The following is a 26,109-nucleotide window of genomic DNA, read 5'->3' as shown; positions in this document are numbered from 1 at the left end:
CATCCTTTCATGTGTTTGTTGGCAATCTGTATGTCTTCTTTGGAGAAATGTCTATTTAGGTCTTCTGCCCATTTTTGGATTGGGTTGTTTGCTTTTTTTGATATTGAGCTGCATGAGCTGCCTGTATACTTTGAAGATTAATCCTTTGTCAGTTGCTTCGTTTGCAAATATTTTCTCCCATTCTGAGGGTTGTCTTTTTGCCTTGTTTATGGTTTCCTTTGCTGTGCAAAAGCTTTTAAGTTTCATTAGGTCCCATTTGTTTATTTTTGTTTTTATTTCCCTTTCTCTAGGAGGTGGGTCAAAAAGGATCTTGCTGTGATTTATGTCATAGAGTTAAACATACATTTTAAAGTGATTTTTAAAAGTTTATTTGTTATGTTAGATCATCTACAACAGTCTCCCTGAATTGGCAAAGAAAATTAAAAGTTGATTATAATTTATTATCTCTGCTCTTGTATTTTATTCAACAGACATATTCATCATTTATATTTGTAAATGGAGTTACTCTGAGTTTTCATGGCTTCTGAGCTTTTTGTTTTTGTTTTCTTAGGAACAAGAAGACTCAGGAAATATGGTCAGCATTTTAATAACACTGTGAGTCCAAGATAATAAATGATTCTACATAGTTTTTAGTTGTTCAGTTTCATTAATTCAGAACTTCATCATATAACTTGAAATCCAACTGGCTCTGGCTTTTTCTTTATTTAAAAAAAACAAAAAACCCCAAAAGGAAAAAAGACACTTTATTTTCCAGTGTTAGGCCAGTTTGTCCTCAAATTAAGTAGAATCTCAACATCTTGTTGAGCCAGTTTATAAATTCCGACTTCATTTAATGCCGCTGTGGCAGGAGGTTGCCCTGAAGTTGACTGCAGGACATCTCTCAGAAGTAGGGCACAACCAGTGTTCAAATTCAAAACAATACAGGCTTCTTTTACACTGTTTAAAAAAAAAAAAAAAGCTGCAGGTAAATGAGATCTCCATTATCTATATCATCCCATATTACCCTGTAACAATTTCATTTTGAAAAACTAAACAACTACCCTGCACTGCTAGATCATATCATTTATAGTTTATAAAAACTATTTATAGATTAGCTATTTGGCTCTTTTAATGTGTTTTGACTGTATATGTACAGAGTTTATATTTCATTAGATTACTATAAGGTAATAGGATCATTGATTTCAGTATGTATCCATTATTTCCCAAAATGTGATACTTGATAGTAACAGTCTATTAAATGTAGCTAAGACTTTAGGTACATTAGGATACAGGAAAAGAGAAAATTAAGGGACAAAATAAAAGCAGAAAGGTAGAATACTAAAAAAAAGCAGAAATAGATACCTTACTGAAATGAGCAAAAAAACTTTCATTTTATCTGTTTAAAAGGAATACTTTATAATCTCAAAAACCTAAATAATTTAAATTTTACATCAACAATTTCTAAAAATACTTGTAAGAATTCTCTTACATCCATTTATAATTATACTTAGAACCAAAATTAATATCAAATGTTTAAGAAAACAAATTTTCTTCAGGCCTGGCCTGTTATTCAGTACTAAATATATTTCAAATTTCTTCTATTTATTGAATATGGCAGAACTGCATTTGCTTTCATTTTCTATTTATTTCCCAGTAATAAGCACATAGGAGCATTACACCAAATATTAGAAAACAAAGCCCAACATATCATTTGTATCCAGTTCTGGTCAAGTTTTTGGGGTCATGGGTCACATCTTGTATTACTGGTACATAATGAATACTTTAAACTGTTAACTGATGCAATATATATTTAACATCACTGGAACCCTAAAGCTGTTAAAAAATGAATCAACTTCCTCTAACAATTTGATACATCAAAATTAATTGTTAAATATTGCACTTACTGTTTAAAATAATTTTCTGGCCTCTTGCAATAGTGGGAAAACAAAGGGAAAAGATTCCGAGTCATATCGAAGTGCAGCTGAGCTGCTCCTCCTTCATTGAAGTGATTGGCAAGAATTATCTGAAAAAAAGGACAATTCATATAGCAGTTGCCTCTGTCATCACAGCCCAACATACAGTCTACTCTTACTTACTTCTTGGTAGATGTATATGTCCAGCTTCTCTACAAGCATTTGCCAGAAGATTTTAAATAAGGAGAAGCAGAGCTGCTGCTCCAATTGCAGTAAACGGTCTCGTAAAGTAAGCAGTAAGGGGCAAGCCGAACTGGACAGGGACATCACTGCCTGCTCTGACTGCGATGGCAAGGACAACCACCTGGAAAAAAACAGAAACAGCACTGCCTGAAGCACATTAATTTTTATTATGAAATTTTTCATCTCTCTGTATTTTTAAAGATTTAACAAATCATTTTAAATGTGGGGAAGTGCACCGTCCTGGGGCATTTTGGGTAAGAAAAAATGTGCAGCCCAACATTAAAAGCTCTTTCAGAAAATAAATTGTACTTACGTTTGTTTGCTTATTTATTTAATTTTATTTTTTGGCCACGCCACACAGCTTGTGGGATCTTAGTTCCCTGACCAGGGACTGAACCCAGGCCCTGGCAGTGAAAGTACTTAGTCCTAACCACTGGACCGCCAGGGAATTCCCTATACCTATGTTTATATTGTAGTTCTCAATGAAATACTCTTTACTTAATGAGGATGATAAGTTTTTTAAATCACCAGTTTTAATATGACTTACTGATATAAGAGTTAAAATGTAAAATGCATTTACATTTAAGACATCAGCTAATTTTACACTCTAATTTTCAGCAAAACAACAGGGACTAATAACACTTCCAAACTGATAACAAGTCCTCTGTGTGACAGGACTGCTAGGACAGACATTGCCTGCACTCAAGAAGCTCACCGTCTGGGAGGTAACAGATGTCACAGGAATCATGAGAGTGGACTAAACTATAGCACAGGCATGCACAGGTACTACAGCAGCACCTTGCTTTGTCAATGGGTGACAGGCTAGGCATTCGGGCCCATGCCAGACACCAGCTCGCTGGACTTACAGACACATCTGAAGGTTAAGTTATGATCAGTTTATTCTGATTAAGAATGTCTGAATATATTTTAGAAACAGTTAAAAGTCTGGAGTGCAAAAGGCCAAGCTCTGTGCTATCTAGACACTTTGGAAATCTGACTGCATGTCACCTTTTAACTTCTATCAAACTGGAGTTGAGAGTTGACTTATAAGAAAGTAGAGGACTTACCTTTCTTTTTTATACAATTTTGCAGCATCTTTAACTTCTCTAAAAACATGGTCTACTTGCCGGGTCAGCATGTCATGCTTTAAACGCTCTAACAGGTTAATCATGTCATCAAAGACAGAGCTCTCCATAGAGGCCAGTTGCCCCAGCTGCAATTTACTGAGAGTGTTATTCTCTGCAAAGACTTCCAATGCTGCCTGTTGAAGTTGTAGAAAGAACTGAAAGCAAAAATATGTTAACATGTTTAAGATACCTTTTTTTTTTAACAGCTTGAGATGTAACTCATGTACCGTACAATTCACCCATTTAAAGTATACAGTTTGGGGACTTCCCTGGTGGAGCAGTGGATGAGAATCCACCTGCCAACACAGGGGACACAGGTTCGAGCCCTGGTCAAGGAAGATCCCACAGTACCGCGCAACAATGAAGCCCGTGTGCCACAACTACTGAGCCTGAGCTCTAGAGCCCATGAGCCACAACTACTGAGCCCACGTGCCACAACTACTGAAGCTGGCGTGCCTAGAGCTCATGCTCTGCAACAACAGAAGCAACCTCAATGAGAAACCCCCACTCGCCACAACTAGAGAGAGCCCATGTGCAGCAGTGAAGACCCAACACAGCCATAAAGAAATTTAAAAAAATAAAGTATACAGTTCAGTGGCTTTTAGTACATTCAGAGTTGTGCATCTGTCACCACAATTTTAGAACGTTTTCATTACCCCACAAAGAAATCTCACACTCTCTGCCATCATCCCCCAACCCCCTCCTAGTGGTTCCCCACCCCACCCCCACCTTGTTCCTGGGCAACCACGAATCTCCTTTCTGTCTCTAGACCTGCCTGTTCTGGACACTTCATATAAATGGATTCATACAACCTATGGTTCTTTGTGACTAGCTTCTTTCACTTAGTATAATGTTTTCAAGGTTCAACGATGTTGTAATATATATCAGTATTTCATTTCTTTTTATAGCCAAATGATATTCCATTATATTTACCCATTCATTAGTTGACGGACATTTGGGTTGTTTACACTTCTATGAATAATACTGCTATGAACATTTGTGTACAGTTTCTGCACAAACATACGTTTTCATTTCTCTTGGATATATACCTAGGAGTAGAATTGCAGGATCCTATAGTAAATCTGTGTTTAACCTTTTGAGGAACTGCCAGACTATTTCCACAGCAACTGTACCATTTTACATTCCCATCAGCGGTGAGTGAGGGTTCAGATTTCTCTACGTCATGCTAATAACTGTTACTGCGTCTTTTTTATTACAGCCATCCTAGTTTGTATGAAGTGGCATCCCATTGTGGTTTTGATTTGCATTCCCCTAACGGCTACCTTCTTTAAGTGCTCATGTTTTTCTAGATACAGATTGAGAGCTGTAGTAAACCTAGAAGATATATGAGTTAAGAGAATTAAAATGTCATTTCTGTACAGTATTATTTTAGGTAGAATTAGTATTATTCTTTCTGCCCTACAGGAAAACAACGCTGTGGGTAATTAGCAAAACGTTAAAAACAACCTGAATGTCTATTAAGAGGAGACTGGGCATGGCTACTAGGGATTGTTCAGGGATGACATGTGAGAGGCCATCTTGGCATTTCTGCTGAAGCTGGCAGGGAAGTGGCAGTGTCCTTTTGAGCCTGCTCATGGACCATGGAAGCCTGGAGCCACCCATGGTCATACTTACCAGAGCCGGCCTACGAGTGAAGCCAGGAATGAACAACTTTAGAGCAGCCCTGCCTAATCCTTTCAGTTACACAAATTCCTCACCTCCTCACGCCACCGCACTCCCCTACTTAGGCCAGCGTGAATCTGGGTTTCCGTCACCTATGACTGAAACATTCCTAATTCTGAATGGCTGGGTTATGTCAGGCTTAGCACAGTCTGGCAATGGACAGACAGCTGTTAGTGGAGAATCTAAATGAATGGAAGGTGAACTCTACTTTTTTCTGTGTAATACAAGAGCTTACATGATTTTTATTTAGAGCATTCACAGGCTGAAGGACTGTGAATGTGATTAAATGATTTTTTAATTAATTAATTATTTTTGTCTGTGTTGGGTCTTCGTTGCTGTGTGCTGGCTTTCTCTACTTGCGGTGAGCAGGGGCTACTCTTCATTGCGTGCGCGGGCTTCTCATAGTCGTGGCTTCTCTTGTTGTGGAGCATGGGCTCTAGGCGCACAGGCTGCAGTATTTGTGGCACGTGGGCTCAGTAGTTGTGGCACGTGGGCTCAGTAGTTGTGGCTTGCGGGTTCTAGAGCTCAGGCTCAGTATTTGTGGCATACAGGCTTAGTAGCTCCACGGCATGTGGGGTCTTCCCAGACCAGGGATCGAACCCGTGTCCCCTGCATTGGCAGGCGGATTTTTAACCACTGCGCCACCAGGGAAGCCGTAAATGATTTTTGATGTTAAACAGAATTTGTACCATAGTAACATACCAAACACAAAATTCATTCATGACTTGAAGAGTCAACTCTAAAATTTGGTTATTTCTCTCTTGACAGAAGGACCCAGTTAATTCAGTATCAGATTATAAATTTTCTAAGGCTAGGGATGATGGCCAATTCATCTTTGTTAACAGACTATGGCACTGAGTAAAGTAGTTAATGATGTTCCACAAATATTTCATTGAAGCTAAACATGTGGTCCTGAATGAGTCTCTTATTAAAATCACTGGCATAAGCAGCAAGAATGACAATTTGTTTCACGAAAAAGCTTAGCAGAAAATGGAGCGCTGTGGTGGGGTGAGTGAATAAAAGCACTTACTAAAATTAGGAACATGACACATAAAAGTACATAATGAATGAATGTATTCTGATTAGGTGACTTTATAAAGATAGATGCATTCATCATTACACTCCACTTGTATTCATTTTATGAAATGATTATTTTCCTTGCTCAGCAGAATGATATGCACATGTATTTCAGTTAACATTTTTGTAGTAATTACAAAGTCCCAACCAAAGAGTCCAGATTAGAGTAAACTATGATTGTGTTTATTAGATATTTATCTTGTTTGTATCTGTTATTAGTATATTTATTTTTGTTTCCTATTTTTTTGGCTTATTACCCTGATAAAGACTTTTTCATTTTGTTTTTTCTTTCACAGTAAAGGAAAATATCTTCTATATAATGTGCTAGCAGTATATAATTTTTTATCATAAATTCATAATTTAAAATACATTCTTGTCATGTTTTCTAGACTTTCTAACTCAGGCATTGAATATTTTAAATGCCTGTGTGTGGCTATATTTCATTTCTGCTTTTATTTTTTGTTTTATTACATTAAGATTTGACAATGTATAGAAATTTTAATTTACCTTCGTTCATATTTGTGACTCAGCTGGACACACTCAAAAATTGTGTTTCCCTTAGTATACTGTGGACTTACCACCAATCTCCAGTTAATCAGTCTTTCTAATTATTTAAGTCTGTAATTATTCAGTTCCCACTTTATCACATTTTAAAAGGGATGTTTTTAAGTCTTTAGTTAAAATTATAGTTGTTTTATTTTCCTTTCATTTAATGACACAATTATACACATAATACTTATATTTATAATGTGTCTTCATATTCTTTATACTCAGTATAGTTTTTTCACCATTAAATGTATATTTTACTGTTTTATGGTCATCTTAATCCTGTGTTAATGCTTTCTGCCATGAAATGTACTTCATGGGCCTTGCTGGATTTTTGTATCCACACATATGATCTTAGAACAGTGATTCCTAACCTGAGAACACCCTGTCCAAGAAGGAGGTCTTGGGGCTTCCCTGGTGGCGCAGTGGTTGAGAGTCCGCTTGCCGATGCAGGGGACACGGGTTCGTGCCCCAGTCCGGGAAGATCCCACATGCCACAGAGCGGCTAGGCCCGTGAGCCATGGCCGCTGAGCCTGCGCGTCTGGAGCCTGTGCTCCGCAATGGGAGAGGCCACAACAGTGAGAGGCCCGCGTACCGCAAAAAAAAAAAAAAAAAAAAAAGGAGGTCTTGGAGGCCCTCTGCAATCATTTTAATATCTAAAACAGCTAAAGGAATTAATCTATTTATGTTAAGGCTATAAAGACTAATTAAGTTTCTTCACTTTTAGTTGGAAGTACATATTAGAAAATCTGGTTACCAAAAGCCCTGATCACCAATATATTCCTTGGATTAATAAAAAGAGTAAAACTAAAGTACTAGTTAATTATATTTAGGCAGATCAAATCTGCCAACACATGGACTCTGCAGGGAGAAAGGAAGGATAAGTAAAATCCTTGGAGGTAGAAGGCCTTTCACAGTACTTGTTACTAAATCCAGGGTTTGATTTTTAGATTTATTTAAAATATACCTTCCAGGGTAAGAAATTAGTTAATTTTTTTGGATGTGATAACGGTATTTTTTTTTAAATATTTATTTATTTATTTATTTTGGCTACATCAGGTCTTAGTTGGGGCATGCGGGATCTTTCATTGCAGCACGCGGGCTCCTCTCTAGTTGTGGCGTGCGGGTTTTTTCTCTCTGGTTGTGGTGTGCGGGCTCCAGGGCATGTGGGCTCTGTAGTTGCGGCATGCGGGCTCTCTCATTGAGGCATGCAAGCTCAATAGTTGTGGCACGCGGGCTTTGTTGCCCCGCGGCATGCGGGATCTTAGTTCCCCAACCAAGGATTGAACCCGCGTCCCCTGCACTGGAAGGCGATTCTTTACCACTGGACAACCAGGGAAGTCCCCTGGTGGTGTGTTTTTAAAAAAGGTGTTCTTATCTTTTAGAGATACATATGAAAATATTTACCACGAAATGTATCTAAGATCTACTTCAAAATAATCACACATGGGGGTAGAGCAAAGGTTTAAATGAAACACAGTTGGTATAAGAAGCTGGGTGAGGACTTCCCTGGTAGTCCAGTCCACACTTCCAATGCAGGATGGGTGCGGGTTCAATCCCTGGTTGGGGAACTAAGATCCCATATGCCATGTGGCACAGCCAAATTTAAAAAAAAAAAAAAAAAGCTGGGTGATAGGCACATGGGAGTTCGTTTTACCATTCTATTCACTCTTGAATATGTTTGAAAATAAACAAAGTATTAAATAATTTTTTAATGTATGAAATAGGTTAAAAAATGTTTCTGTTTTTATGATTTCATAATTTATGTTTCGAAGGCACTAAAAAGGTATCAAATGTTATTCTTTTATTTTCCTTAAAGTCTTGAACTTTATTGATTTTGACACCATTACACAATCTTAGCTTTTCGCGAGATGGCAATTACTATTCATGACATTCACCAAGTTCAGAGTCTAAAAAAGGAAAATGGTTCACTTTATAAACAACAATTTCACGAAAAGATGGCTTCTCCAGTGATTAAAATATCAGGATTATTTAACCGTTTGAGACTTGAATGAGAAAAATATGTACTTTAATCACACCTCCTAAGTTTGGCCCAACTGTGATTCTGCCTAACTTGCTTGCTACAGATTCAACAGATTTCAAAAGGCAAAACTGTTGAAGTTACTAATATATTACTTAATATAAAAGATTAACTTACAACATTGTCAGCCCAGTCTGCTAGTACTGTTGAGATATAGTTCACGGCATTAAGAATTGCACAATATCGAAAGCCAAGGGAAGCTCTAGTCTCTTCTTTCATCACCTGAGTTAATCGTATCCTAAAATCATCTACTAAGTCCTTCTGTAACTCCAGGAACTGCAGCTTTCTGGAAGCTGTGGGAAGATTTTTATATCTGTCTGTGGAGAAAGTTAACAAGACATATGAAGGTTTATGGTACCATCCATGACATAGTTATAGGTTTTTCCTACTGACTGGCTTTGGTGCCTTTGTCAAAAATCGATTGACCATTCAAGTATGGATGCATTTCTAAACTCTCTAAGTACGTGGGTTTCCCAAGTATTGGTATTTGTCAAAACTCATTGATCTGTACACTAAAGATCTATGCATTTCACTGTATATGAGTTATGCTTCTAACACATTGTAAATTAACTATACTGCAATTTAAAAAGTTATATCTCAATATTTTAAAAAGGCATATGAGAAAGTTATATACCAAAACTATTCTATTTCTTCAACAAATAAATGACATTTTTTAAAAAAGGAAGGAGGAACTAGGGTAGGTTAAAAGAGATACATAGTTAAGGATTTATAGGTGAAATGCTAAGATGTCTGAAGTGTTCTCTAAAATACTTCAGGGGAAAAAATCTGGATTTTGGGGGGAGAAAAACACATAATAGAAAAGTGATAGTTTTAAACCTTAGTAACAGATACCTGAGGGTTCGATATGCTACTTTTATATATATTAGAAAATTTCCATAATAAAATTTTTTTTAATCAGTTTTGCTAAATTTTTTTGTATTTTAGTGTTTTTCATATCTTTCTTACAGTTAGAATATAGAATTTACTGACTGGCCTGGAATGACACCTCTTCAGGTTACTAGACAGGCCCAAGCAATGGACAAGACACTGGAGGATAATGGCAGTGAGGGTTCAGTGGCACCTGGAGAACCAGCAGGCCTGCAGTGCCCTGGGGCAACGTGGATGGCTGCAGACAAACCAGGGCTAGAGGCGGCTGGGCCACCCTCCAGCCAGAACATTCTTGCACCATAAGAAGAGGTCCTATTACTATTCCAATCCCTAAAGTTACTTTATTATTTTACTGTTCTACAATCTTTGATATATCGAGGTGAAGAAAATAATATATAAAATTTAGGTCAATCACCATTTACTGAAGACACTCAAAAAGTTGAAAGGCAAGAGATTTCAGGTAATAAAATTAAATTCTTATTTGTTTTTATGTAACGATTCAGGAATTTTCCCCTCATGGAAACTAATGTTTAAGATCTTATTTAGATTACTAAAAATCTAAAAGCTGGAATGCTGTGCTAGAGTTCTGCCAAAATAGAAACTGAATTTGAAGGTATTACAATAACCACTATATATTTTGTCAAACTACTTGAAAAGTACCATGTGAAGAATCAGTACTTTCATTTACTTTTTAAAATTTTATGTATTGAAGTATAGTTGATTTACAACGTTGTATTTAATTTCTGTTATACAGCAAAGTGACTCAGTTATACATATATACATTCTTTTTCATATTCTTTTCCATTATGGTTTATCACATAATGGAATCCATCCCCCCACCCCCCCACCCCCACCCCTTGGCAACCACAAGTCTGTTAAGAGTCAGTACTTTTAAAAAAAAACAAAGTTGTATCTTAAAAGACTATACTTACCAGTTATAACCAAGAGTAGTGTCATAAACGTCTCTGCACAGTCTGGAACTTTCATCTCATCCACATCAGTGATATCCTTATATTGGGATATCCAGGCAGCTTCTGACGAGAGCATTGAGTCCATTTTTTGAAGAGCAACTGATAAGCAGGAAAAAGGATTATGTCAAACAACTAGTTACAGATTGTTACATTACAAATTCCTGATCTTTCAACTCATAATCTCTTAGGAATGGTAACTTTTCATGAAAAGATAAATCTATAACCTCCTACTAGTTGTACTATATTTAACGTGCTCTATTCTAGGGTTAAATAAGATATTTTACTTCTCCCTGCCGTACCTACCCCAAATCTTCAAAATAGTTACACTCACTAGACAAGCCACATCCAATATGATTCCAGCAAGAACAGAAATACTATACGTAAAATCTATAAAACAGTTAACTATATACTGTACTGGCTTGAATATTCTACCCTAGAAACCTGTAGAGTGCAATTCTGGGAAAAACTGAAGCTTGATGGGAAGAAAAGAAAATAAGATGATCTCTGAAGGCAACTTGGTAAACCCTAACCAAAAAAATATAGATGGCTCTAGTTTCTACCCAGAACTGGAGAAAACTTATATACACAAAAAGAGGCATCTCTCCCCACCCCACAGCCACGTGAGCACTTACATTTTCTCTCCACAGTCAACCATCTCTGAAAACAGGTCTCTTCTGACAGAATATGCATACAATTAGCAAAAGTGCTGGGATAGCCATGAACGCTGTGTAGTTCTCTTTCAAACAAAAGCACCTCATCCACCAAATGACAGAAGAGACTGTCATCATAGAGCAGACAAGGAATATCAGCAGCTAACTTTTCAAGAACCAGCATCATAAGGCCCCGAGAAAATTCAAGCTACAAAAATATACATAAGCATAAGGTAATGAAAATGACAAGTTATTCATGGACACCTACAACTCTAAAACGGAAATGCTTTGGACAAAGTCTCTTACCCTTGCATTTACCGAAGAGCCTACTTTGTCTAATATTGGCTGAATCTTCTCATCCAGAAACTGAGTGTGGTTCCCAATCCACATAAGTACCTGAGCCAAGTACCATTCGGGCTGAGGAAGGAGGTAAACAGTTTGAATTCTTAAGTCATTCCAACTGGAAAGTACAGTTAAATGTCTCTATTTAATTGTAGACACACAGTACTTACAAAAATTAGTTGAAAATTCCTATATGTAAGAGCACAATTTCTACTCTGAACTTTAAATTCATGCAAGGCTTAATAATCAAATGTTTCCCAATGTACTCCCAATAAATTTCAATAATGTGGCTTATGTCAGTAAACTCATAAATTTACAATGCCATAAATATTTAAAACCTAGTACTTTAGAAATATGTAAAGTATAAATATTATATATTTTTTTGAAATAACATTCCAAAATAATTTTTAAACATGACCATCTTCTGTTTTGTTCTTTTTTTCAAAACCTAAATTAGGAAAAAAAATTTGGCTGGTCTGCATTACAAGAAATACAAATGCTTTAAAACAGGTATAATTATAGAAGAGTAATATAAGTATGCAGCTTTTTAAACTGTCCCTAGAGATGATTCTATAAACCTTCCAAGTTTTGCTGGACAGGAATTCTAGAACATTTACTGAAAGGTAAAACCCTGCTGTGTGCTAGATGCTGGGAATACAGAAATGAAAAAGGGGCAGTAGCTACTCTCGGGGGCTGCATAGTTCAGGCTTGATGTCATAGTACTAGGACCACTGGAACCACACTTCAGGAAGCAACAATATAACTCACAATTTTCTTACTTCAAACGATCACTGCCTCTCTACAGTTTAGGTTTATTGTTTTGTCTCACTTACACTTACTAATAGGTTCTACTTTTCTTTCCACCAACACCCCATCCAAAAAAGGAGGAGACCCATGAAGTACAAAAGAACAAGCTGAATTTAAGAACCAGAAATCCATTGTCACTCTACTCGCTTCCTATACAGATGTAACTGCCTATCCCTTGATTCCTTTAATATTCTATAAAGCCTATAAACTCATTTATAGATGACACATACAATGCCTGGTGTAATCTGGCATTTAATAACATTTACTTCAAAACACCGAGAAATTAAGAATATATATTTTGAAAATAAAACATGACCCTATTACAAAAAAAAAAACACTTACCGAATCCCTCTGCTACTTGCACTGCATTAGATGTAGCAAGACTCAAGAATAGTATCCACCCCCTAGCAACTCCCAAGGTTATAATTCTCAACAAATTCAATCAAATTTCATTGAAAACAGTTGTCAGTGATTGTTTTTCTGATCAAATTAAAGAAAAAAATCTCAACAGTATGCCCAGTACACATGGGTATAGTCCCTCAACTAAAATGTTGGTGATAATTTCCTCAAAGCCATTCCTGTCACTTATCCCCATACTTTGTCTTACACAGCTACAAATCATTTTAGCATCAGCACTTCTACTCAAAAACTAATGCTCTACTATCTTTTGATTCTCACTTTTCTTTCTGATATATTTATAAACCTGAAGGAGCAATCTGCACAGTGGAACACATGTAGAGCCAGTTGTAAAAAGTGCCACAGCAAATGCTACAGCACACCCCAGGGGAAACTTCAGAAACTGGTCAGATGATGTGCTAGTGAGTGAGCTGATTCCTACAACAAATCAACACAAGTCCCAAAATATATCTATAAAGGGTAGTGGCAAAACAGGAATGTAGCTCTTCAGAGAAAAACAGAAATGTGAATAGAATCAGATTTTAACTCAAAGCAGCAGAAGTACAGAAAGCCTTAACATTTGCTATTAATAAAAACCAAGGGCAAGAATTGGCAAAGCACACCTTGCTTATAACATTAGTTTGTCGGTTCCCTCTGAAGTGATACCTGAACCTCTTTTGAAGGGGAGTCAGCATAATCTGGATGGGCAGGATGACAGCAGGGGATGCAGGAAGAGAGTATTTTTCTGGAAGTTGTTTTGTCTCAGTAAGTAATTCATCTCTGACATAGTCAAGTCAAGGAAAAAGAAAAGCATATGTATATGTGTGTATATATACACACACACGTATATGTATGTATACACACACACATATGTGTATGTATATACACACACACGTATATGTATACACACATTTTTCCAAGAGACACATATGATACTAAGTAAAATTAATTATAATACAGATAATATGTAGTCTAACTATATTACATGACTTCAGTAAAAAGTACATGAAAAATGTTATTAGAATTAATCTGTCTTTCCTAAAATAAAGAATAATAAGTAGTAAGGAAACATATTCAAGTAATCGTGCTATTAAATTAGTACTAAGTTACTAAGGTTTCTTCCCAATTGCCCATTTTTTTGATTGTCCCATGAGACCTATATGTGATGCAAACTTTTACAGTCATGCATTTCAGAACTCCTCACAGCCCTCCCACCCACATGCAATTTATGTGGAAGGAGAACAGTACGTGGGAATACAGAGATCAAGTCCAAACCCACTACTCCCTGGCCACTTTCAGAAAGCTTTACTCTCTGGTCACTTTACTCTCTGGCCACAAATCCACTCTAGAAAAAAGAAATTTTAGTGAGTTTTAACTCCAACAAAGATACGAGGTTTGTAGTTTCAGGAGCTGAGAAAATAGTGTCTCCAAGTTACTGTATATCTCAGGGGCACTGGCTGGTCGACTTATGCCAACAGTTTGAGACTGAGGGGGTGCGATGAATGGCCAATGAAGCTGTGCTAAAATTTCCTCAAAGTCACTGTAACAGAAAAGTGACACAAATATTACAGTAAAATACCGTGAGCACCAAATATCCATCTGAAAGCAATTACCATGAAATATGGATAAATTTCTTGCCTTGTAAGCTTGTCCTTGAGAATTTTATGCCAGAATTTAACAGTGGCTCTCATGAAACCAAGAAGATGAGTACAGGATGATTCCTGAAGCTTGATGTCAAGTTCTGCCATAGAGACCAGAGTAGAAGCTGCCTCTGGGACATTATTGGTCATCAGATACTGCTGAATGTTATCACTGCAAAACAAGGCAAAACAAACTGTAAAGACAGTTTGTCCACAATAATTCCAAATGTGGAAAAACTGCTGTTTCCTCCTGCTTTATATAAAGCTACATCCAAGAAAGAAGGAAGCGCCACCTTGTAGTGGCTTTTTTACCTGATACGCAAGTCTCTGGGAGCCTGGAGTCCTCAAATTCAGCATCCTTCTAAGAACAGTGGCCTGTGATCAGGATACCTCCCTCCACCTTTCCCTTCCCACCCCTCCCAAGGTAAAAGAATTTTCCTTTGTCACATTCCCTCAGGCACCACTCATTTCTAATAAATCCGTCTTTGACAGAAGTCTGTCATATCTTAATCCAAAGGGGAGAATGTGGGTGGCATCTGGTAAGGTCAAATATGGTAGACTTCAATTTTTACCTACTTTGCCCAGCTAAACTGGATTATAGGAAACTTAGGGAGGTGGCACCTCAGAGTCTAGTCCTTTCAAGTTACTGTTAGCCAAGTTGCAGACAAAATTTAAGGTAAGCTCTACAGCAAGGGTAGCAAACTCAAATGCCTCGCAAGGCCTGATGGGCACAGTAAATGAAAAAAGCAAAGTGGGCGGGGACTAGGACAAGCTAAAAAGCACATACCCCATCCTAAGGCTCCAGCCAAGTGCTGCCACACTGGAGTGTAGGTCCAATGTAGCCAATCTTAAAATTTTTCAAGAGAATCCAGAAATCAAGATTTCCATGTAAAATCAAACCAATTAATCAAATTCTTTAAAAGAAGCCAAATACAACCTATCTTCAGGATTCATTCAGCCCATGACTACCATTTTGCATATTGGCTAAATAAAACATTTAAAACTGAAATGTTTCTTTTGATGAAAATAACATTCCATATCTTAAGCCAGAATAGGAACAAAATTTAACCTTTTCAATAATTAATCTCAGTTCAGGGATCGGAAGTGCTCTCCCTCTAGGCAGCCTGTGTACATCCTACCCAGGCCTGGCCACTTCGCTAGGTGAGAGTAAGCTGGGACTCTCATCCCCCGCTGAGTGCCACGCTTCGGTTACGCTGCTGGGTGGGCACAGCACCCTCCTTAAGCACAGGAATGTGTACTGCCACCCTGCCCATCTCCACTATGCACTAGTACTTTCCCTTCTCCCTCCAACACGAGCGGCCTTTGTCTTCCACCATCACTGCTTCAGGCCTCAACAATCATACTAATCTCATGTGTGTATTATTCTATTTCTGACAGCCCTTTTGGCCTTCCCCTATGCTCATTCTCTCATTTTTCGTTCTTCTCCTTTCCTAGTCATTCTTACTAAGTTTTTTAACAGATTTTTGTCTTGTTTTTTAAATTTTTCACTTATTTATTTACTTATTGGCTGTGTTGGGTCTTCATTGCTGCACGCAGGCTTCTCCCCAGTTGTGGTGAGCGGGGGCTACTCTTCGTTGCAGTGCGAGGGCTTCTCATTGTGGTGGCTTCTCTTGTTGTGGAGCACGGGCTGTAGGTGCACGGGCTTCAGTAGTTGTGGCACGCGGCCTCAGGAGTTGTGGCTCGTGGGCTCTAGAGCGCAGGCTCAGTAGTTGTGGCGCAGGGACTTAGTTGCTCTGCAGCATGTGGGATCTTCCCAGACTAGGGCACGAACCCTGTCCCCTGCATTGGCAGGTGGCTTCTTAACCACTGCGCCACCAGGGAAGTCCCCAGATTTTGTCTTTTATAGTTATTTTCAGAATTTAAATCATGAAACCAAAAAATCTACCAATGTAGGCAGAAAGGTTAATATAGCTTGTTTGAAAGGCAATACCAGACACTCACAATCAACTACCAGTGATATGTATTTAATTCAAAAAGAGTTACAATAGACCCTTGAGGAACATGGGTTTGAAGTACACGAGTCTACTTATACACTGATTTTTTTCCGTAGTAAATAGTACAGTAGTACACAATCCCTGGTTGGTTGAATCCGTGAATGTGGAGGTAAGGACAGGGAGGAATCGTGGATACAGAGGGCTGACTATGAGTTGGATGCAGATTTGACAGCTGAGGAGAGCTGATGCTCCTAACCTCTGCGTTGTTCAGGGGTCCACTGTATTTCTTTATTTTTCCCTATTCAAAAGCAGCAGGACTCTGTTTTTCATCTAATAATCAATACAGTATAGCTCTTCTTAGGTGATACCCACTGAAAAAAATTCAAATTATAGAGAAAGCAATCCATTTCATTAAGTGACCGTCTCTAAAAGGTAAAAGAGGAATATTACCACACTGATGAGTTGGCATTATAATCATTTTTATCATGTGTTCACAATATAACTATAGGACTTAAAACTTTTTACTTGGATTACTTTCTTTCAAACGCAAATTAAGCTCCCTTAAAAGTTTATGTTCATTCATAATAAAGGAAAAGAATCATTATCATAATGCTATTTTCGTAACTGGTAAAATCACATTATTATAATCTTTAATTAACTCAATTATTTAATGGCATGCACGTACTCTCTAAGACATAGCCTCAAAGGAAAATAATAATTATGAGAACAAAGAGGCCTATTTTACCTGAGTTCTTCAATTTGTGAAATCCATTTAAGATAAGCAAGATGCCGTTCAATCTCTTCTATTTGGTTAATCATGGCTCCGAGATCTTCTATCCAGGGCTGTGCAGTCAGCAGATGGCTGTTAATGGAACTGAAGAGATGGCTTTCTTGCTCCAGAAAGTGATTAAGGAATTGCTTTGATTCTTCTGCATTTTTTAAGGCACTCTGAATTCTTTTAGGGATTTCTGATGAAACTGTAAGTACCTGCCCATACCAAAAACAAACAAAAAATTAAAAACAGCAGCAATCAGATAAGATTCTCATTTTTTTCTCTTTTTTATTAGTTACCTTCAAAATGCATGTTTGTTCTAATAGAAATGAAAATTGTCATTTAAAAGCTTCAAAAGAAATGTTGGGTTTCTGCATCCTGTACTAATCAAACCTCAACATGAAATGCTCTACGTGGAGGTGTGTAGGGAGGGCCCCCAGTAAACATCTTTGGATCTACCATCATGAAGCTCAGCACTTTCAGAGGATCCAGCCAAAGAACATTTACCTGCTTTATCTACTAATAATTTTCTTTCAGAAACAAATGAGGCTCTGATACTAAAAGTCTGGGTAACTATTTGCAAAAGTTCCCCAGGTGATTCTGATTTAAGCCCAGATTGAGAAGGAACTATTGACTTGGTAAGATGATACCCAGGTAATGCCTTTAGATATGATATTTATTAAATAAATTTTTCTTACAGCAGATGGAAAAACATATACAAATATCAGGCATCAGTACAATATGATAAGAATATTATAAAGGAATTTCAATTTAATCAACACTGATTAGACACTCTATACCAGGCACTGTGCTAGGGTCTGACAGATAAATTAGACACAGCATCTGCCCTTAAGCTCAGCTGGTATGGAAGAGAGATGTAGGCAAACCTTCAACAGTGGGATTAGTGCAATAAAAGAGATGCCAGGGGTAATGGTGTACGAAGGCAGTGCTTCCCAGACTTGAACATGCATAGGAATCACCTAGAGATCTGGTTATAGTGCAGATTCAGACTTAATAGGCCTGAAGTAGGGACTGAGATTCTGCATTTCTTACAAGTTCCCACACTTTGAGTAGAAGGTTTTGGGGTGCAAGGCAATTGTGCTTGCATGGCTCATGCACAGACCTTTGCAGGTTGGGTGGAAATTTTTAGGGAAGTTTGCGCCACCAGGGAAGTCCCCCACTGGATTTTTTAAAACATTATTTCAGGTAATATGTTTATTATAAAAAGAAAAAAACTTGAAAATACAAAAAGATATAAAGAAATCACTTGTGGGACTTCCCTGGGGGCACAGCGGTTAAGAATCCGCCTGCCAATGCAGGGGACACGGGTTTGAGCCCTGGTCCAGGAAGATCCCACATGCCGCGGAGCAACTAAGCCCATGTGCCACAACTACTGAACCTGAGTTCTAGAGCCCGCGAGCCACAACTACTGAGCCCATGTGCCACAACTACTGAAACCCGGCACCTAGAGCCCATGCTCCGCAACAAGAGAAGCCACCGCAATAAGAAGCCTGAGCACCGCAACGAAGAGTAGCCCCGGCTCACTGCAACTAGAGAAAGCCCGCTCACAGCAATGAAGACCCAACACAGGCTAAATAAATAAATAAATAAATAAATTTATTAAAGAAGAAAAAAAGAAAATAAATCACTTATTAACCAACCACCCAGAAATAACCATTATTATAATGTTATACTTATTTTAATGTTTTCTCCCTATGTGTGCATATATAAAAAAATTGGAATGATAGTGTTGTAACATTTTGGTATCCCATGAATTTACTTTTAAAAGCACATTAAAAGTCATTGTATGAAAATGTCAGACATAAATGTCAGACATAAATCATTATCAGTAGGAACTTTCTCTTTTACATAATTTGTAAAACACCTAGCACATTGTAGGTCCTTAAAACCTATTAAGCAGTTTTAAATGATTAGACTGTTTGTCACAATCTATATTTTCAAAAATGCCTATATATTAATGGTTATATTTACATTATATTATAATGAGTATAGTACTGATATTGTTTCAATGAGTTTTAATACTTGCCTGTTCTTCTAACTGCATTTTACTTTCTGTCATCTGTTCTATGAGTTTATCAAGTTTCTTTAAAGATTTAAGGTCATTTCCGACTTCCTTTTCTATAAATACCGCCACATAGGAAGGGAGATCACCGTTATCTGTACTTTCACAGACTGGTTGGTTTCCAACGACAGCTGCAATATTTATGTCACCTAAAATGAAAGAATAACAATTACTCAACACCACCAAGTACTATGGAGTTAAAGGAAATGCAAAAGATATACAAGGCAACATATCTACTTTCAAAAGTTAAAGAAAACACTACCTATATATGGCATTTTTGTATATATAGTACGTGTGTGTATATGTATATATATATATACACACATACACAAAAATACCCTAATGAATATAGTGTGTGTAAATGAATATATGTATATATACATACACACTATATTTTATATATTTATATAAAGCAGTCAGCCCTCCACATCCATGAATTCAACCGACTGCAGATAAAAAAAAAGGTTTTTAAATCCAAAAAGTTCCGAAAAGCAAAATGAATTTGCCATGCTCCAGTAACTATTTACATAGCATTTGCATTGTATGCAAAACTATTATTATTAGCATTAGGCATTAAGTAACCTAGAGATGATTTAAAGCACACAGAGGATATGTGTAGGTTACGGGCAAATACTATGCCATTTTATATAAAGGACTTGAGCATCCAGGGATCTTGATATTCGCAGAGGTCCTGGAACCAATGCCCCATGGATACCAATGGATGAGTGTATATATTTATATATATATATGGGTATATATATGCATATAAATACACATACGCACGCACACACACACACACACAAATACCCAAATGAATAGCTATAAAGCAATGTATCGATCAAGTACTACTATAAAATGCTTAAGAGCTTAGGAAATTCTGAGTGAAAGAAAAATTACTAAACTCTGTCCTAGTACCCACAGGTTGCAATAGATGTTGGCATGACAGTGCAGTTACAAACAGAACTAAACTTTTCTAGACAACTGTGTATCTTAAGAATCTTTTATTACTGAGGGGAAAAAGGTCAAATCTGATTCTGCTGATGCAGCTTTTATTAAATTATTAATATATTTTCAAAATTTGCGAGGAATCAGATGGTATAGTCTAGAATAACACCAAAGGAGGACTCTGGTTTTAAAATGTTTAAAAAAAAAAGAAACAAAAAAGGTATTGAAAGATCTCAAGTATATGAAAAAAATCTGAAAGGGAGAGCAATGAGTAAAAACTCCTCCTGATATAAAAGAGTTTTAAAAGCTTCAGAAGCGATTGTACAAAGATGTCCATTTCAGGGACTTCCCTGGTGGCACAGTGGTTAAGAGTTCGCCTGACAATGCAGGGGACACGGGTTCGAGCCCTGGTCCAGGAAGATCCCACATGCTGTAGAGCAACTAAGCCCATGAGCCACAACTTCTGAGCCCACCAGCCTAGAGCCCGTGCTCCACAACAAGAGAAGCCACCGCAATGAGAAGCCCGCCCACCGCAACGAAGAGTAACCCCCGCCTGCCACAACAAGAGAAAGGCCGTGCACAGCAACAAAGACCCAACACAGCCAAAAAAAATTTTTTTAATAATAAAAATAAATTAATTATAAAAAAAGATGTCCATTTCAGAAACGGAAAAAAAAAAAAGAAATTTGAGAGAAAACACATTACCAGGAAAACTCAAAATGACTAATGCAACCACTAAATTGTACAATCTAAAGTGAGATTCTTCCCATGGCAAATAAACTAGAATTGGCCAGTTCATATTGGACTTATTAAATATGACAAAAACAGGTGATTTGGAACCCTCTTAAGAAAAGTGGTAGCAGAGGCAACATGTACTATAGCAGAACACACAATACCCAGTGAAAACAGGAACGCTATGTAGCTTTGCTCTCATCCCACCAAGTATGTGAAATTTCCCAGAGTCCACTCCTTATTCTATGCTTGAAAGTCGATCATTTCCTGTAGTTCACAAGTCAGTTTTTCACTCTGCAGGAGTCTATACCTTCTTCCACTATCCAGAATATTTAAGACATAATTAAGCAATTTAAGTTACCTTGAATTCTTTGTGGAATGAGGGAAGATTCAAATATATAAATTTAAAAATTCTGATTTTTATTTAAACAAAACACTTAAAACAAATTTCTAGTAAACAATCCACTTCAAAGGCAATTAAATTATTTTCCATGGTCCTACATTTGTGGACCAACAGCACTGCTCCTCTCTTCCAGAGTATCTCTACCTATACTTTTGCTGATGATCTGTGCCAGCATGGCTTTCTGAATGTGCCCTGAACCCAAGAAACCTGAAGGCTCAAAGCAGTTTCTTGACAAAGACCCACAGCCGGCTGCCATGTCCTTCTCCTACTCCCACCCCCATGTGCTAAGATGAACTGCTTCCTTTTGAAGTGTGTTTCCATGTGTAAGCTACTCCTTTTGGTTACTTATGGTTTCCTTCTTCCTGAAAAGTTTAGGAAACCTGAAGTTTGGGTCAAACTTTATAATGGTAACTCCATGTCACTGTGCAGCCATTAAGTTCCCTGATATTAAACACGCTCAAGGGACTTCCCTGGTGGTGCAGTGGTTAAGACTCTGTGCTGCCAATGCAGGGGCCCCGGGTTTGATCCCCAGCCAGGGAACTAGATCCCACATGCACACCACAACTGAGAGTTCACATGCCACAACTAAGGAGTCCACATGCCATAGCTAAGGAGCCAGTGAGCCGCAGCTAAGGTGCCCGCCTGCCGCAACTAAGACCTGGCGCAACCAAAATTTTTAAAAAAATTTTTTTAAATAAAAAAATAAACCACGCTCAACTCTAGTAAGTCCACAACTTGAATGATTCCACATACAGGGTTTAATCTCCCTAGAGATGAGTTGTACCTAGAAATTTAAAAAACAAACAAAAAACAAGATACTGTAAAAATTCAGAGTAATAGCCATTGAACTCCAAATGAAAATAAATACTATAAAATAAGGGCCCTGAGAAAAAGAGAGTAGAGTTCATAGAAACCAAACATTAGAATAAACCTGAACATACAGTGCATTTCTCTACTTCAGGTTTGCCTGTAGGATTTGGTTGTCTCTAAACAAACCATTAATGGTTTGTTAAAAGTTTGACTGTACTAGTATATATTTCGTTACAAGGACTACAACAATTTCTAAAAAACAAAACAAACAAAAAACAAACAAGATGTGTACATGAGAGATAAAGCTGGGGCAACAATACAGAACCTCCTGAGAGCTCTGCTAGTTGGACTTCACCTCTGTTCTTCCTTGGAGCTGCCCTTGTAGAAGTGGCTCTTTACCAAAAATAAAGCGTTTTTTTTTTTTTTAATTGAAGTATAGTTGCTATACAATATTATATGTTACAGGTGTACAGTATAGTGATTCACAATTTTTAAAGGTTATGCTCCATTTGTAATTATAAAACATTGGCTATATTCCCCACATCGTACAATATATCCTCATAGCTTTTTTAAAAAATTTTTATTGGAGCATAGTTGATTTACAATGTTGTATTAGTTTCAGGTGTACAGCAAAGTGAATCAGTTATACATAAACATATATCCACTCTTTTTTAGATTCTTTCCCATATAGGTCATTACAGAGTACTGAGAGAGTTCCCTGTGCTATACAGTAGGTCCTTATTAGTTATCTATTTTATATATAGTACGGTGTATATGTCAATCCCAATCTCCCAACGTATCCCTTCCTCCCCCCCCGTAACCATAAGTTAGTTTTCTACATCTGTGAGTCTATTTCTGTTTTGTAAATAAGTTCGTTTGTACCATTTCTTTATGTTCCATACATAAGCAATATCACATGATATTTGTCTTTCTCTGACTTACTTCACTCAGTGCTTATTTTATACATAATAGTTTGTAATTCTAAATCCCCTACCCCTATATTGCCCCTCCCGCTTCCCTCTCCTCACTGGTAACCACTAGTTTGTTCTCTATATCTGTGAGTCTGCTTCTGAAAAATAAAGTTTTAAGGAAACAGCAATGAAAGGCAAGAGGTTATAATCAGCCTCATTAAAAAACAACAGTCACTTCTGACAAAATGAAGATAAGAATATCTAGATAAAGATATGCCTAAATGCAAAATGTAACTACAAGAGATTAACATAATATATACCAGTATTTAGTACTGTGTATGTTCCCCTCCCCCAGGCCTTAAAAAAACCAAATTTTCCTTTGTTCTCTTCAATTTATAAGAATTAAAAGCTTCTTCACATGCAATGAGAACAAGTAGCTCACTGGTAGGTAGAAGTGAAACTAGTAAGAGTCTATGCCTCAACTTCCCTACTATAAATTCTAACATTTGCCCAGCCTACACTCAAAGGTTATAAATGGGACTAAAATCCATGTTTCCTGAATTTCAAAACAATATTCTTATTTTCTTCTCCTTCAGATACGATCAGAATTGGCTGGTCTGCATCAAACTTTATTACTACAGGACTCCATCTACTATTAAGTACAGGAGTCACAATGTTGACCTTTTTTTTTTTTTTTTTGCGGTACGCAGGCCTCTCACTGTTGTGGACTTCACTGGCGGTCCAGTGGTTAAGACACCATGCTTCCACTGCAGGCACTGGTTTGATCCCTGGTCGGGGAACTTAGATCCCGCATGTCTCGGGGTGTGGCCAAAAGAAAAACAAACAAACAAAAAAACCCCGCGAACTACAGGTCAAATGGCCCAGGCTCTTCCACCGATAAATTTTTTTTTTTTTTTTTTGCGGTACGCGGGCCTTTCACTGTTGTGGCCTCTCCTGTTGCGGAGCACAGGCTCCGGACGCGCAGGCTCAGCGGCCATGGCTCACGGGCCTAGCCACTCCGCGGCATGTGGGATCTTCCCGGACTGGGCCACGAACCCGTGTCCCCTGCATCGGCAGTTGGACTCTCAACCACTGTGCCACCGGGGAAGCCCACAATGTCGACTTTTTTAATTTATCTTATATAAAACATGTGAGTTGTGTGGTATATCTGCATACACAGAGGCAGGGCTATGTGCAGAGGGAATGTTTTGTGAAGATAAGCTTGCTGTAGCTTAGGGAGTAAATTCTATCTTCACCTTTTACAAAAAATTATACTCTTTTGATTTAACCATTTAAATGCAGCATAGTACATTCTTAGTCAAATGACATTCTTCAAAATGACACAATGGTGATTTGGGGGGGGGTGGTTAATGTCTCTCCTTTCCTCTATTTTTTGTAAAGAGCACTTCCAATTGCAAAGAAATTGACCAAGCCAACAAAGGAGGGTCTACGGCTCCGTGGCATCAACTTCCCAGGCATCTGAATGGGGCAAAGGTGGAAATGGGAAGGGTTAAACTGAATGATGTGAGGTACTCTCAAATCCTTTAAGGAAAAGGAGCTAACTTGTGGCAGCTGTGACTGTCAAGTGCTATGGAGTACTCAGAGCTTTCTTTCTGAGGCAGATTGCAGCAACAGGCAATGTTAAGGGCAAGTCTAACTCCTAAAGCCAATATGGTAACACAAGCACCCTTTCTGTTACTACTACTCATTCCCAGACTATTTGCCGTGATGAGAAGAACCAAAAACCCTCTGATGGAACAGCTGTGCCATGCTTCCCGCTTCCTCTCCCAGTAAATTTCACTTCAAAAGGCCCTCAAGATTCCTTGATTTCCAAAATCTTGCCACATTTAGCTTATAGAAGTAAAATACCAAATGTCCACCCCCTGGTGTATGCTCCTGTCCTAGGAAGGAAATGGAGATAGTGACCTTTTCCCTATCCAGTTCAAGATCCAGGAACCAAGTTATCTGTTGTGCTCTTCCCAGATCAACGATTACCTGCAAATTCACTGAAGGTAAATACAACTGAACAATGATCATTTGACTCCTTTGAATGCAACTAAGGTGGTGGTCATCTCTCCTAGATCATTAGCCCCTCGAAATTCCTGATGCTTAATAAGTTGATGCTTCACTGAAGTAACAGGCAGGCCCCAATTACTCTGAATCCAGTATGAAGGGCAGCACTGGAGTGAAACCACAGAAGTCCCTGCACTAGTTAGGGCACAGGAAGTGCTCTTCTCCAAATCATCCCATATTTTACCATCCGGAAAGGCAAAAATATGTGTATGATGATAATCAGTATTTAATACAGAAAGAGAAAAAGAGATGCTTCATCTAAAAGATAACAGGCTAAGACCCTTCTCGATGCAGACCCTTGAGGGCAGAGTTTTGGAGAGATGGCTGGGTAGAAAGTGCTAAGGTGTTTGGAGTCCGCTTACTTTTCTCCTTGATGTTCTTCCTTTGGTCACCGTTTTCAGAGCAGCACTAGAAGGAGATCAGGTGTGACAAACACATTAAGACTGAAGTGATAGGTGGAACTTGCACAGGGTTCCCAGAGGGCATCCACTGGAAGACAACAAGGTCCCAGCCCCCTCCCTCTGGGGCCTTCCTGAGAGGTCAGGATCTGGAGGTTCTAAAACGGGCCACCTCCCTGGGGCCACCACTGCCACCTCTCCAGGCCCGGCCTCCAGGGCCACCTCCCCAGAATGACCTGTGTCATCTCACCGGGATCACCAGAGCCACCGCACTGGGACCACCTCCCCCGGGAAGTCTTTGCCACCTCACCAGAGTTGCAAGAGTCATCTCCCCCGGGCCACCGCAACCGCGTCCCCAGGCCGCCAAGGCCACTTCATCGAGGCACCCTCCCCTGGGAGATCTGTGCCACCTCACTGGGCCACCAGTGTCCCCGCCCAGGGCCATAAGGGCCGCCTCACCCGGGTTGCCGGCGCCTTGCCGAAATCGCCGGCCAGGAGCATCCTGCCTCCGCGCGAGTCCTCGGCTCCTTGCGCAGCCAGCGTGGCCAATGGACTCCGGCTCCGGCCAGTGATCAGACACCAGTAGGGCTTCGAAACCGTAGCTCCCAGAGCCACAGCAACTTCCTCTGCCGTCTCTCTGGTTTCTTCCTCTCCTCCCAGAGAGGCCCTGCCCACGCAGCCGCCGGCCGTTCCCGGTGGCTCCGCCTGGCGGCGGGGGGCCGGA

The 26,109-nt window shown here is 38.6% G+C and overlaps 2 protein-coding genes across 6 annotated transcripts in view; one reads left to right on the top strand and one right to left on the bottom strand.

Annotated features, from left to right (window-relative positions):
- Nucleotides 1–26,109, top strand: part of PUS7 (pseudouridine synthase 7) — a 101,714-nt gene that overhangs the window by 17,168 nt on the left and 58,437 nt on the right. The window contains exons 4-5 of one of the 5 annotated variants that reach the window (XM_030834379.2): nt 551–574; nt 1,917–2,443. The exons of 1 other annotated variant lie outside the window; for it this stretch is intronic. In XM_030834379.2, the coding sequence (XP_030690239.2) occupies nt 551–574; nt 1,917–1,983 (91 nt within the window). In that variant the 3' untranslated portion in view covers nt 1,984–2,443. Of the gene's footprint in view, nt 1–550; nt 2,444–26,109 lie in introns of those variants that run through there. 3 more of the 5 variants (XM_030834377.2, XM_030834376.2, XM_030834378.2) reach the window with 3 other exon arrangements.
- Nucleotides 924–26,023, bottom strand: RINT1 (RAD50 interactor 1). The gene is made up of 14 exons (XM_030834381.2): nt 25,845–26,023; nt 25,350–25,395; nt 19,078–19,262; nt 17,004–17,245; nt 14,302–14,475; nt 14,054–14,203; nt 13,287–13,443; nt 11,425–11,535; nt 11,101–11,326; nt 10,430–10,567; nt 8,727–8,926; nt 3,203–3,417; nt 1,884–2,256; nt 924–936 (listed from the first exon to the last, which is right to left on the bottom strand). The coding sequence occupies exons 1-13, from the start codon at nt 25,884–25,886 to the stop codon at nt 2,043–2,045; spliced, it is 2,100 nt and encodes a 699-aa protein (XP_030690241.1). The 5' UTR covers nt 25,887–26,023; the 3' UTR covers nt 924–936; nt 1,884–2,042.

Source organism: Globicephala melas, chromosome 9 (genome assembly GCF_963455315.2).
Source record: "Globicephala melas chromosome 9, mGloMel1.2, whole genome shotgun sequence".
NCBI classification, from domain to species: domain Eukaryota; kingdom Metazoa; phylum Chordata; class Mammalia; order Artiodactyla; family Delphinidae; genus Globicephala; species Globicephala melas.
Note: the sequence above shows the minus strand (reverse complement) of the source record. Positions and strands in the feature narration are given on the sequence as shown.